Here is a 12,772-nt window from a genome sequence, read left to right as displayed (position 1 = left end):
TCCAGTAGATGTTACTCTTTACCCAGAATTTAACGCGGATTCTTTAAAGAAAGATTCTTTCAAGGTGCCCAGTGTATATTGTCTTGTCAGTCCCAGGATCAGATAAGAATTTTTTCCCTCAAGCTGTCTTCCTTTAATTTTTAAAAGTGTGGCATAGAATACGCTTTATATTTGTTATTTCAGCCACATGTGACTATGAGATCCACAGGACCATAACTCTACTTTGTATAGGTAACCTAAGACTTTTTGACATTAAAGAGGCTTTGTATAGTCAAGTAGTTGATTTCTCGTGGAACTCCAGTCTCTTCAGTCTAAATTTTGTGACTTTTTCCCCCCACAGGAATGCTTATGGATTCATTAAAAATTCAAGATTTACCTATTTCTTGTCTGTCTGTATTTTCCATTGTGTCTGTCTTATATGACTTTATAAAATTTTTTATATGTTTAAGGACCAGGTGATGTACTGTATGTGCACTCAGTATTATAAAGTAAAGAGTAGTAAACATAGTTTTACTGATGACATATTTTTCAATATTATAGCACCACAGAAGTCATTGGGCCATGAGGTGAGTGAGTTGACATCAAGTAGGTTATTAAAGTTGGAGATGGAAAACCAGAGTTTGACAAAAACCATAGAAGAGCTTCGGGGTACTATGGATTCTGCAGAAGGTAACACTTCCAAAATACTGAAAATTGAAAAAGAAAATCAAAGACTAAGTAAAAAGGTAAATAACAATTAATATTTAATATTAAAAATGTTCATAAAAGTATAAATAAATAGTACTATACTAAAACATTTATTTTCCAGTTTTTAATGTGCCCTCAGTTATTTTAACTTATGGAAATTTTAACATACAGAAATGTAAAGTAAAGGAATGCCTATACTCATTATTCAGTTTCAACAATTACTAACTTAAATCCATCTGTCACTCTCTCTACAACCACCAGATGATTTTGAAGTAATTTCTAGATATGGTATCATTTCACCAACAAATATCTCAGTATATACCTCTAAAAATTAAGAAATTTTTTAAAAATCAAGAACAATGACATCATACTTTAAAAATTAATAATTTTTGTCAGCATTTTAATTTCTTCAATTCTATTATGTTTTTTATTTACACTTTGTTCTAATCTGAATCCAAATGAGATCTTAACAGTCAATTTAGTCAATTGTGAGCTTAAGTCTTTTTTAGTCTATATATAGGTTTACTCTTTTTTCTTAGCAATTTTTTTGTTGAGGAAACCAGGTTCTTTGTCTGAGTTTCTGCACAACATAGATTTTTCTGACTGCGTTCTTCTTGTTGCTTATATTAGCTGTTTACTGTAGATTTAACCATAGTTTTTATTGGGTCGGCCAAAAAGTTGGTGTGGTTTTTTCTAGTAGTGCTTAGTTGTCTTTTACTTCATTTGAAACAATTTTTTGTAATATATTGTGACAGCTATCATATCAGCATGCATTTAAAAAAACTTACCAAAATTGTTGAATTTTTGTGCAGTTATTTTAATATTAAAGATGGAAGAAAATACACATTTACAGCATAGTATGCTATTATTTCAAATTCCAACTGAAACTCATAAAAACATTTGTGCAGTTTATGGAGAAGGTGCTGTGACTGATCAAACATGTCAAAAGTGGTTTGTGAGGTTTCTTGCTACCATTGACATTTTGGCCAAATAGTTCTTTGCGGTGGGGCTGTCTCATGCCTTGGAAGATGTTGAGCAGCTCCCCTGGCCTATCTACTACTCACATGGGAGATAGCCGACACTCAAAATATCCAAATCATTAAAGTTATTGGTGAAAATGAAAATGTTTCTTTTACATTATGAAAAAAACTAAGACTTTTTGGCCAACCCAATAGTAAGCACATTCATATGGAGTATGTATATATTGCAATCAAGAGGCACGTGTTTGGTTGTGCCTCTTTTTGTGATGTTAGATGTCATGGAAAATCATGTTCTTGGATCCTTTAATCAGAGTTTGTAAAATCCTGATTTTCTAATTATATCATCCCCTCTTAATGTGGTAGCTACAGTTATTTTTATAAAGAAAAACTTAAAGTTTTAAAAGTTTAAACAAAACTGGTTTAAAGAAAACATCATTGATTAGTCTAGGAACAGTTCTTATGGGAAAAGCATGATGAATGTTTGGTCTTATCCCATTATTTACCAGTTTCCTAATAAAAAACTTGTTTTCTGATATCCCCCTGAGATAATTGAGTGAGTTTGTTGTTCGTTTTAGTGTCATTATGAACTCATGGATTTAAGAATATTTAAAGTGTCAATCTACCACACTTTTCTAGTGTCCCAATGAAGCTGCCTCCTGAATCCTTAGGACACAATCTTAGCGCTCTGTGGGAGCTTCCTTGTTTTCTGTGATGAAAAATGTTCTCAGCTCCTAGCCATGTGTTTTTCCTTGGGTAGATTCTGGGTTTCTAGACTTCATTATAAAAATCTCCCTAACCTTTAGACCAGTGATTTTTGAACTATAGTATACATCAGAGTCACCTATAGGACTTGTTAAAACACAGATCACTGAGCCTGATGCCTGGAGTTTCTGGTTTCTTTGGTAGGTTTGGAGTGAGGGCTAAGAATTCTCATTTCTAAGACGTTCCTTGGTAATGCTCATTGTGCTGTTTTGAAACCATGCTTTGAGCACTGCCTTAACTAATGCGAATAGACTCCTTGATATTGCAATATTTTTACTCTTTTAGAACATTTTTTAAGTCTATTAGCCAAATAATTTTGAAGAATTTGACAGTATAGTGTTAAAGTAAGAGTCGTCAATTTAGAACTTGAAACAGTTTTATTTTGGTTGTCATTATAATTGAATCTGTAAATTATAATTTAATTTTGAATTTATAGTTTAATTTAATTTATAGTTTATTTTTGAAGTCTAAGTTAGTAAATTCTTAGTGATTCTAACAATTGCTGATAAATTCATTGGCTAAAAGATGTGTTTTTTAATATTTCACTTGAATTCCACTAATATAAAACAACAAATGAATTTAATTAAATGTTACCCATATATTTTAATTTATATTGGGAGAACCAGATTAATTAATTATTAATAACTAAAAGCTTCCCAAACATGTAAATTAATGTTGAGTTGAGTTACTGGATAAGATTCGTGACTTGATGCTTTTGAGATGTTATTGGAAGATTATTTTCTATGTGTGGTTATCTTCCATTGATGTTAAAATATAAAGTTCTTTACTACTGATACAAAGATTTAAGTAATATTTAAACTTGAAGTGGAATATTTTATATAGCTAAATCTTGTCTTTATTTTTTTAATTATGTGGTTTGAATATGTTCTGTAATAATGGGGAAATCAAATGATATAGCATATTTTGAACTTAAATTTACTTTTTCATATTTACACTTACTAACTACATACTTTACTATATCTTTAAGATATAATGAAATAAGTGAAAATAAATTTAAACCCAGAATATAAATATTTGGTGGAGGGTTTTTTTTAAAGATTTTATTTTATTTATTTTTAGAGAGGGAAGGGAAGGAGAAAGAGAGAGAGAGAAACATCAATGTGGGGTCGCTGGGGGTCATGGCCTGCAACCCAAGCATGTGCCCTGACTGGGAATCGAACCTGCGATGCTTTGGTTTGCAGCCCGCGCTCAATCCACTGAGCTACGCCAGCCAGGGCTCTGTTGGAGTTTTGTTCAGACTGTTTTTCTCCAGTGTTACTTTCCTTTTTAAAATTTTAAACCAAGTCCCTTTTTGTCTCCTCATTAAATTTACACCACCATCTTTTCATCTTTTCTTTCCTGCTTTTTATATTCTCTTCTTCCTTCTTGTACACCACAGTTCCTTGACTATAAAATTTTACTTTACAAATTCACTCAAGTCAAGAGAGCCTTTCAGTAAGATTGGTACAATCTTCATATAACACATAATTATCGTATATTCACTTGGATTTGTCTTCCTGTTTACAAGTAGAAATTTGCCTTCAAAGATGTAGAGGATAAGAAAAATGTTTGCATATATCATATAACTGATAAAATTATCATGGAATATTACTTGAATTTCTCCACCAAATTCTTAAATTTCACTATTTGGGTATTAAAAGTGTATTTTATCTTTAATTCAGTGATTATCTTTTGTTCTGACATGTTTACAACTGCTTTATGATATATTGTTTTGTGATTTAATTTTCTCCAGGTTGAAATTCTTGAAAAGGAGATTATTCAAGAAAAGCAAAGTCTTCAGAATTGTCAAAATTTAAGCAAGGATCTAATGAAGGAGAAGGCTCAGCTTGAAAAAACCATTGAAACACTTAGAGAAAATTCAGAGAGACAGGTTCATAAATTTCTTATTAAGCATTGTGTTTTAAAATTTATTAACAAAAGTTAGTTTATGCAAATGAAATATTCATATAATATTAAAAGGATATATTTTAGAATTTTTTTAGATTTTAAAGTGAGATTTTACCTCCCTTTCTATGCTGTGTATTTTAGGAAAGTTAAAGGGTAAGATTAGAGTTTTTAAATTGCCAGTATGATTAATAATTATTTCATATAAAATTTTGCAGTACATGTGCTTTGAAGTGCCTGTGGAAAATGGCTGTGGAGTGGAGTTGGAGAGAAATGGGAGTGGAGTTGGAGAGTAATGCAGCTGTACTCCAACCCCACTAAAAGAGGGAGAAGTGGTGGCAGCAATCATCTTGGATCCATTCAAATTTATTTTCAAGTAGTTATTGGTCATTCTCATTTTATTCTTGAGGAAACAATTGGATAGGTTGACTTGATATTTTTTAATTTCTATTTATTTTTTAGATTTAAAGGGATTTGTTTTATATTATCTGGGTCTAGACCTCAGGCCACCTATAAAAAGAGATTTCCGTAAAGTTACAGAAGAAAAATTCTAGAGCTGAGCATGAATCTGTATTTTTACCAGGTTCTTAGGGGATTGTTTAACATGCTAAATTTTAGAACTGTTATATTAGGCCATGCCATGAATCGGATGGATTAATTTTCAAAGTACCACAGGGGCTTGTTATTTTGATGTTTCCAAATTAGAATTCTTTTGGGGAATCAATATACACACATACACACCAATAGATATACACATGTACAATATAGCAAATATTTACTGAAGACCTTCTATGTATAGGCATTGCAAAATTTATTTGTGAAAATAAAAGCTTATATCCTCAAGGACATATGTGTGTACATATGTTTCACCTATATTCGTGTTTGAATTTCAAATGTGCAGTTAAATAACATAAAGATTACTAATATAATAATATAATGATATTAAATGCATTTCTGTTACCCATTCCTTTATATTATGAACTCCCTAAAGACATGAACTTAAAGACCTGGCTGGCAGTGCATGTATACAGTGGTCTCTCATTAAATGTTTATCATAATTAAAAATCAGACATACTAGCACCCTTTTATGTTCTGATTTCCCTACTAGCTTTTGGAAGGGAATAACTATATAATTTAACATATTTAATTCTTAATTCATTTTTTTATTCTCTCCTGTCCTTTTTAAAATTAGATTAAAATATTGGAGCAGGAAAATGAACATCTGAATCAAACTGTGTCTTCCTTAAGGCAGCGCTCCCAGATAAGTGCTGAAGCAAGGGTGAAAGACATTGAAAAAGAAAATAAAATTCTCCATGAATCTATCAAAGAAACAAGTAGCAAGCTAAGCAAGATTGAATTTGAAAAAAGACAAATTAGAAAAGAATTGGAACATTATAAAGAAAAAGGAGATCGAGCAGAAGAACTTGAAAATGAGTTGCATCATCTTGAAAAAGAAAATGAATTGTTACAGAAAAAAATAACCAATTTAAAAATTACCTGTGAAAAAATTGAGGCCTTAGAACAAGAAAATTCAGAGCTAGAAAGAGAAAATAGAAAATTTAAAAAAAGATTAGATAGCTTTAAAAACCTTACTTTTCAGTTAGAATCCCTAGAGAAAGAGAATGCCCAACTTGATGAAGAAAACTTAGAACTCCGAAGGAATGTGGAATCTTTAAAGTGTGCAAGCATGAAAATGGCTCAGCTACAACTAGAAAATAAAGAACTGGAAAGTGAAAAAGAGCAGCTTAAGAAGGGTTTAGAGCTTATGAAAGCTTCTTTCAAGAAAACAGAACGCTTAGAAGTTAGCTACCAGGGTTTAGATACAGAAAATCAGAGGCTACAGAAGGCTCTAGAGAACAGCAATAAAAAAATTCAGCAATTAGAAAGTGAACTACAAGATTTAGAGATGGAAAATCAAACATTGCAAAAAAACCTAGAAGAGTTAAAAATATCTAGCAAAAGACTAGAACAGCTAGAAAAAGAAAATAAGTCATTAGAGCAAGAGACTTCTCAACTGGAAAAGGATAAGAAACAACTGGAAAAGGAAAATAAGAGACTCCGACAACAAGCAGAAATAAAAGATACCACATTAGAAGAGAATAATGTGAAAATTGGAAATTTGGAAAAAGAAAACAAAACTCTATTCAAAGAGATTGGTATTTATAAAGAATCCTGCATTCGTCTGAAAGAATTAGAGAAAGAAAATAAGGAGCTTGTAAAAAGAGCAACTATTGATATAAAAACTTTGGTTACATTACGTGAGGTAAGTATGTTCATCTAAATTTAAGGCAAATTTTTAAAATATTTTTAATTCAAGACTTCTACAAGTTTTATTTGAACCTATCAGTAATGTGTATCTTCTGCTAATGGCTGTAGAGTAGAGATTTAGAATTAGAAGTAGAGACAATTTTCTAGTTTCCTACTTTTGTTAAACTAATAAGTGCATATAAATTGTATTTTTAAAGAAATTGTACTAATAAAGATTCCATGGGGTATCTGACTTATTACAGCATAATTTTACTTCAACATTATATTAAAATATTTGATCAAGACTCTTACTGACCACTAAGTAGAAAGGGAAGCATGATAGCCACTATTTATTGACTGCCAACTGTGTGTCAGATACTGGGCTAAGGACCTCATAAGTTGTAGTTATATATATTTATATAACTTTTATGACCAATTTTTACAGATATTATTTCTATTAGATTAAAAAACTGAGGTTCAGAGACATTAAGTAATTTACTCAGGATGACAGTTAACAAATAGCATAGTTGGATTGCTAGATTCAAATCTAGATTTTTCAGATGCCAATGTTCCATGAATTTTGATCTCTAAGCTGGAAAAGAATTCAAATCAGGTTGAACCTATAGGTCAACACTGAACATTTGGTAGTGGCTTGGGTGTATGTGTTGAGAGGAATTCTGAAATTTATAGGAATAGATTGGCAACAGGTCTTATAAAACATGGTTGGTGCAGATCAGAAGATATCTTGCTTGGTTCTTTTTTGCTATCCCTGTACTATACTATATATGATAACTCTTTAAGTTCAGTTGAAAAGTATCTTAGCATTCTGGTAGAAAGTCACATTGGAAAGTCTGCATTTCTGCTAAAGAGGCATCGGGACTGATCATTATAAGCAATTCATTTTTTTTCTTTCTGTTGTTCTACAGTCTCACAGACATGAACCATAAGTTCCTTATGCATGCACTTCTCAGAATGCCCCCTAGTTCTAAAGAACCTCTTTCTTTGGAAGAAGGATATTTGTGGGAGAAGGGTGGTGTTGTACAGGAAGAAAAATATACTAAATTTCTCGCTCATTATTGAGATCTTAAAGGATATGAATTTTTTTTCTCACAGTCTAAAATGTAAAGTATGGGTTTACAGCAGAGAGTAAATAATTTCTCCTTTTAGTTTTAAACACTAAAAAGTTAAAAAGAAGTATTAGCCAAAAAAAGACAAAACTGTTCTGTTTGGACTACATTATATTATTGTTGCTTAACTAATTAATGCTAAAGGAAAAGTTCAACCACATTTAGCTCTTTACTGCTTTGAATCATACACATTCCTGAATGGTGGTAGTTAGAATCTTGGTTGAATTTCTTAGATGTTTATGTTCTTGACACTTATGTGAATTTTACTTCCTTTTAAAATAAGGATTTGGTAAGTGAAAAATTAAAGACTCAACAAATGAATAATGATCTTGAAAAATTAACCCATGAGCTTGAGAAGATAGGGTTAAATAAAGAGCGGCTCTTACATGATGAGCAAAGTACTGATGACAGGTGAGTATTAAGTCTATTTTGCAAACAGTTTAAATTATTATTTTTTGTTCAAGCATTGGTTTCTTTCCTGTACTAGCTACAGAATACATTTATGTATTTTATTTCACTATTTCTGGTTCCTTTCCTCCCTTAGAGAGAGTTTTGTAGGGGAAAAAAAGTAAAAAATAGGATAAAGACAACCTAATATTGATCTAAGTAAAAATGATAAAATGTTATATAAATACAGTTTCATAATAGAAAAACAGGATGCCAGCTAGGTAGCAAAAGATCCAAGGCTCTAATTGCCTGTGAAAGTAGAATGAGACATTAACAAAAAACAAACCCTTCTCTGGTGAAATATGCATTCAATTTAAGCAAGTTATTTTTTTATTTGAATCATGTGCTTGAACGCCTCAATTCTTTTATTTATTTTGTGTGCCAAAATGTGGACTTAAAGAGAAATGGAAGAAAATTATGAAACAAAGAAAAATGTATTGAGAAGCAGTTCAGGTATGAAAAACAAGGTAGAAAACTAAGGCTTGACAAACAGAATGAAAGATTAACATATACCATTTAATTTTGAGAGTGACCAATGAAGTTTGAAAAAAAATTTCTGTTCCATGTAATTACAGTCTCTCAAACAGTTCATCAGATTTTCAAGTAGTCTACTATTTAGCATCCAGTCAGCTACATGATTCCAGCTAGAAGTGTGTATTGTTATGAATATTGTTTTATGTAGGCCAGATTTTAATTCATTAGATTTTTTTTGTAATTAGTAATTTTCAGTTAAACAGATAGTCAAGGGCCAACTTAGTTGACTGTCTCTTAATATACATACTGAATATGCATCACTTCTTTATTTGAACAGATTTATTACCTGCCACTTATAAGACATTTAAAAAGTTGACTCCCCTCCCAGCAAAAAGTAGGGTAAACTATGTAGTTGCCCTAATGGACCTTGTGTTACAAATTTATGAACCTAGCTTTAGATAGGCCCTTCATACTGTTTGGTACCTCTTGTTAATAATTCATACAATTAGTTCATGTTAATTGAGCTCTTATTTTCTGCTGGTTATCAGGCATCAAAGAAATGATAATGCTTAGTCTAAACCTTAAAGAAGGACAGAAATTTGCAAAGTGGAAACTGGAGAATAAAGCACAAAAGTGTGTTGGGCAATTCTTAGAGTGACATGAAAGATAGATTAGAATAGAGGCAATTTGGAGGCACAAAGACCAGTTAGGAAGGTATTGTAATATTCTAAGCAAGAAAGAAAATAGAAGCTCACAGACATAAATTACTTTAACATTCCTCTCCTCCATTTCGGAATTTATGTATATCTGCATTTGTCTTTACCGTTTATCTCTGATGTTGTCCTTAATTCTTTTGTTAGTCTAATCTTTTCATCTTTCCAATTGATGTCATTCCTTCTGCCCTGCTTTGAAGACAGTTATTAAGATATTCTTGCCATAAAGGAATAGTTTAGTTGTGGAATTGAATGTATAAATAGATAAACAAAAATGCAACAAAGCAAATTCAGTGATAGAGTTATGAACAGTGCTATGCAATCACTTTTGTCTTTCTGTTTTAACAACTCTTGTGTCTTTTCTTTCAATATAGTTTCCTAGGGTTAGGTTCTCAGGCCTTTCATCAGTTCACTCTATTACTGAGCATTCGCGTTATTTCACCTGATATCCATTATTATTCTCTGCTTACTGGACAGTCCAGAAGCAACTCAGGCATTACAAATTCAACATCCAAAGACAGACTCATTAAATGCTTTGAAAATGTTTGTTGGCTCAAGCTGACACCAAGTGAGTGAAATCTGTTCTCTATTCTCAATGAACTTAAAACCTGGTTGAGCAGAAAATATGTAAATTAATTACAGTACACAACAGAATATGATAAAATTTTTTATTATATATTTTAGGTTTTTATTTGATTTAGTCATCAAGGTTCTTGGGTATAAGACATATATTAGTCATAATTCCTAGTGTATGATTCACTCTCATACTATAAAAAGAACTTAAGAATAATGTAATTATTCATGAGCACACCATTCAAAAAGATAACTGAAATATTTACATTGACATCTATCTGCCTCTTCTCACTCTGTCACCAGTGTCCTGTGTCTTTAGTATATCATTCCTTTTTTAGAATATTCTGCATGTACTTTATACCCTGAAGACAAAGTCTTCAGTGAGCTTTGAGTCTTAAATATTAATATTACACAAGATATTTAATGTCTCGTGTAAATACTTTACATTTAATATTACAGACAAATGTTTGATAGTACGTACTTTACTTTTTATAGAGCCTAGTCTTATAAAACTAAAAGGAATATTTTGAGACTTACAAAACTAGACAGTATATAATGCCTCTTTCAAGTATTAATTTTTGCTTTTGACAATGTAGACTATAATCTGGAGCTCCGTTTACTCAGTGATTTTTGTTTTTCATTACCAGAAATAGTTTAAAGGGGGAACACCGGGGCATTAAGAGGAGATTAATATAATTTGCCACTTAAGAAAAAAACTATATTGTAAGATCTATTTATGGCACCAGTGTCTGTGGTCATAAATTATCTTTCAAAATAATCTTCTGACCACCAATAACAAACTTTTATTATTTTTATACTTGCATAGTAGATATAAACTTTTGGAATCAAAATTAGAATCTACTCTAAAGAAGTCTCTTGAAATAAAAGAGGAAAAAATTGCTGCTTTAGAAGCTCGATTAGAAGAATCCACAAATTATAACCAGCAATTGCGCCAAGAACTTAAGACAGTAAGTAATTTCCTTAGAAAGAATTTTAATTGTTAAGTATTTGTAGAGAAAATTATAAAGTAGAAAATAAAACTAACGTTATTTTATTAAAATTTTGTTTTTTCTTAAATTTGAATGTGTTTCTAAATAGATCTTTATCATGTGGTTTATGACAAACTGTATTTTTTCTATGCACTGTAAGTTATTCAGTCCTATTTTATATGTGTATGCTCCCATACAGTTAAGGACATACCATAATGGTAAGAGTGGGGTAGGGAAAAGGCACAGTTATTTCACGGGTGCAAGTTTTCAATGCAGTACTAACACTTCATTCTGATACTCTTTTCCTATTGAGAATCCAGGTAAAAGTTTGATAGACAAAGATACAGGTATGAGAATACCAAGTCAAGGGAAATCATTTGTAGTGTAAGAATGCACCTGATCTCATAAATTTTGAGGGTTTTTCCAGGATCTATTTTCTTCTGATATTTAAAAGTATTCAGTGAATTAAACAGGCTGGGGACAACTGTCTGTTTTTCCTACAAGAAGAAGTTGAAAATGAAGGGACTTGCCCATTCCATTGGGTTAATATAATACTTGATTGGGGGATTTATATTCTGGTTTATTCTCTCTTTAACATCTCTGCAGTGCTTCCAGGAATGGTTTTATAGTCAACAAAACATTCAAACTTACAAGATTGCTATAGGCCACATTGAGAACCATTTGATTCAGAACACTACAGGAAATTACAAGTAGATAGCATGGCACTGTCAGGTGTCCTTCTTCACATGGTTGTCTAAGAATCTTCTTCCCACCAGATGACAATTCAGGTGCAAGTGAGATTCATGTTGGACATGTGTGGGAGCTTCCATGGCCTTAAGACCTTATCCTCCACAGCAATCATCATCTTTTGCAACAGCTTCAAAGGGGTTAGATTTAAGATCTTCACTATTGTGTTATTGCCAATTTTAAGAGTTGCTGTACTCAGAGAAATTCAAAGATATGGTTTCCTGTTAGGTATTTCTCATTCTCCCAGTCCAAATACAGTTTACCAATGAGAGGTCATATTTCCCATAAGCAAACCTGACTGGTAACATAGAACATTCCAATTTTAATAGGTTTATAGAGAAAGTTAACCAAAAATCAATTTCTAATACAGAAAGGAATAAAGATTTTGTTCCTCATTTGCCCTTACCATCGTTACTGGTATTTGTCTCAGACATTACCGTGAACAAGTATTGTTAGAGAAGAAGTTCTAGAACTTTGGTTAACATAAAGTATTATCGAAAAACTAAGGAAAATTTGGTGCCAGATTTGATTAATCTGTTTTATTTCTTGATTTTTTTTTACCATATTAAGCAGTATAACTAGATTACAAGTAAAGTCAGCTAATGAAGCTATTCAGCTAGAAAATAAGTGGGTTTGCATATGGGTTAGTATATATGTATTCCTAGTTCTAAAAGGTAGAGATTTAAAATTCCATCATTATCTTTTACTTCCAGCCACTATTGGACTGGCTTCCTGCCATAAACTTGCATTCAGTAGGAATTACACTGTTCTGACTTTAAGTGCCATATATGAAGACGTCTATCACTTGAAGATAGACTATGAAAGTTAAATGTGAATAGTATAAAGCCTAAAGTAACTTTACTAAAATAGCATGACAGAGAGGTATGGCTAATATGCCAGCAAAAGAGATAAAATAGTACTATAAAAGAATCCAAAAGAAGGCAGAAAAATTAAAAAGGTGGAACAAAGTACAGATTAGACAAATGCAAAACAAATAGCAAGATGGCAGGTTTAAATCAAATCATATCAATAATCACATTAAATATAAAAGATGTAAAACCCCAGGTAAAAGAGATTAATGGATTAGATAAAAAGGCAAGACCTATCTACCCATATGCTGC

General features: G+C 31.5%; 1 protein-coding gene across 9 annotated transcripts in view; it reads left to right on the top strand.

The window, feature by feature from the left end:
- Positions 1-12,772, top strand: part of CCDC88A (coiled-coil domain containing 88A) — a 130,991-nt gene that overhangs the window by 82,176 nt on the left and 36,043 nt on the right. For 7 of the 9 annotated variants that reach the window (XM_028515190.2, XM_036027979.1, XM_028515188.2 and 4 more), the window contains exons 13-17: positions 541-725; positions 4,183-4,320; positions 5,527-6,597; positions 7,992-8,119; positions 10,742-10,883. In XM_028515190.2, the coding sequence (XP_028370991.1) occupies positions 541-725; positions 4,183-4,320; positions 5,527-6,597; positions 7,992-8,119; positions 10,742-10,883 (1,664 nt within the window). The remainder of the gene's footprint in view (positions 1-540; positions 726-4,182; positions 4,321-5,526; positions 6,598-7,991; positions 8,120-10,741; positions 10,884-12,772) is intronic. The other 2 variants (XM_028515192.2, XM_028515189.2) reach the window with 1 other exon arrangement.

Source organism: Phyllostomus discolor, chromosome 6 (genome assembly GCF_004126475.2).
Source record: "Phyllostomus discolor isolate MPI-MPIP mPhyDis1 chromosome 6, mPhyDis1.pri.v3, whole genome shotgun sequence".
Classification (NCBI taxonomy): Eukaryota; Metazoa; Chordata; class Mammalia; order Chiroptera; family Phyllostomidae; genus Phyllostomus; species Phyllostomus discolor.
This window is presented reverse-complemented; position numbering and strand designations above follow the sequence as displayed.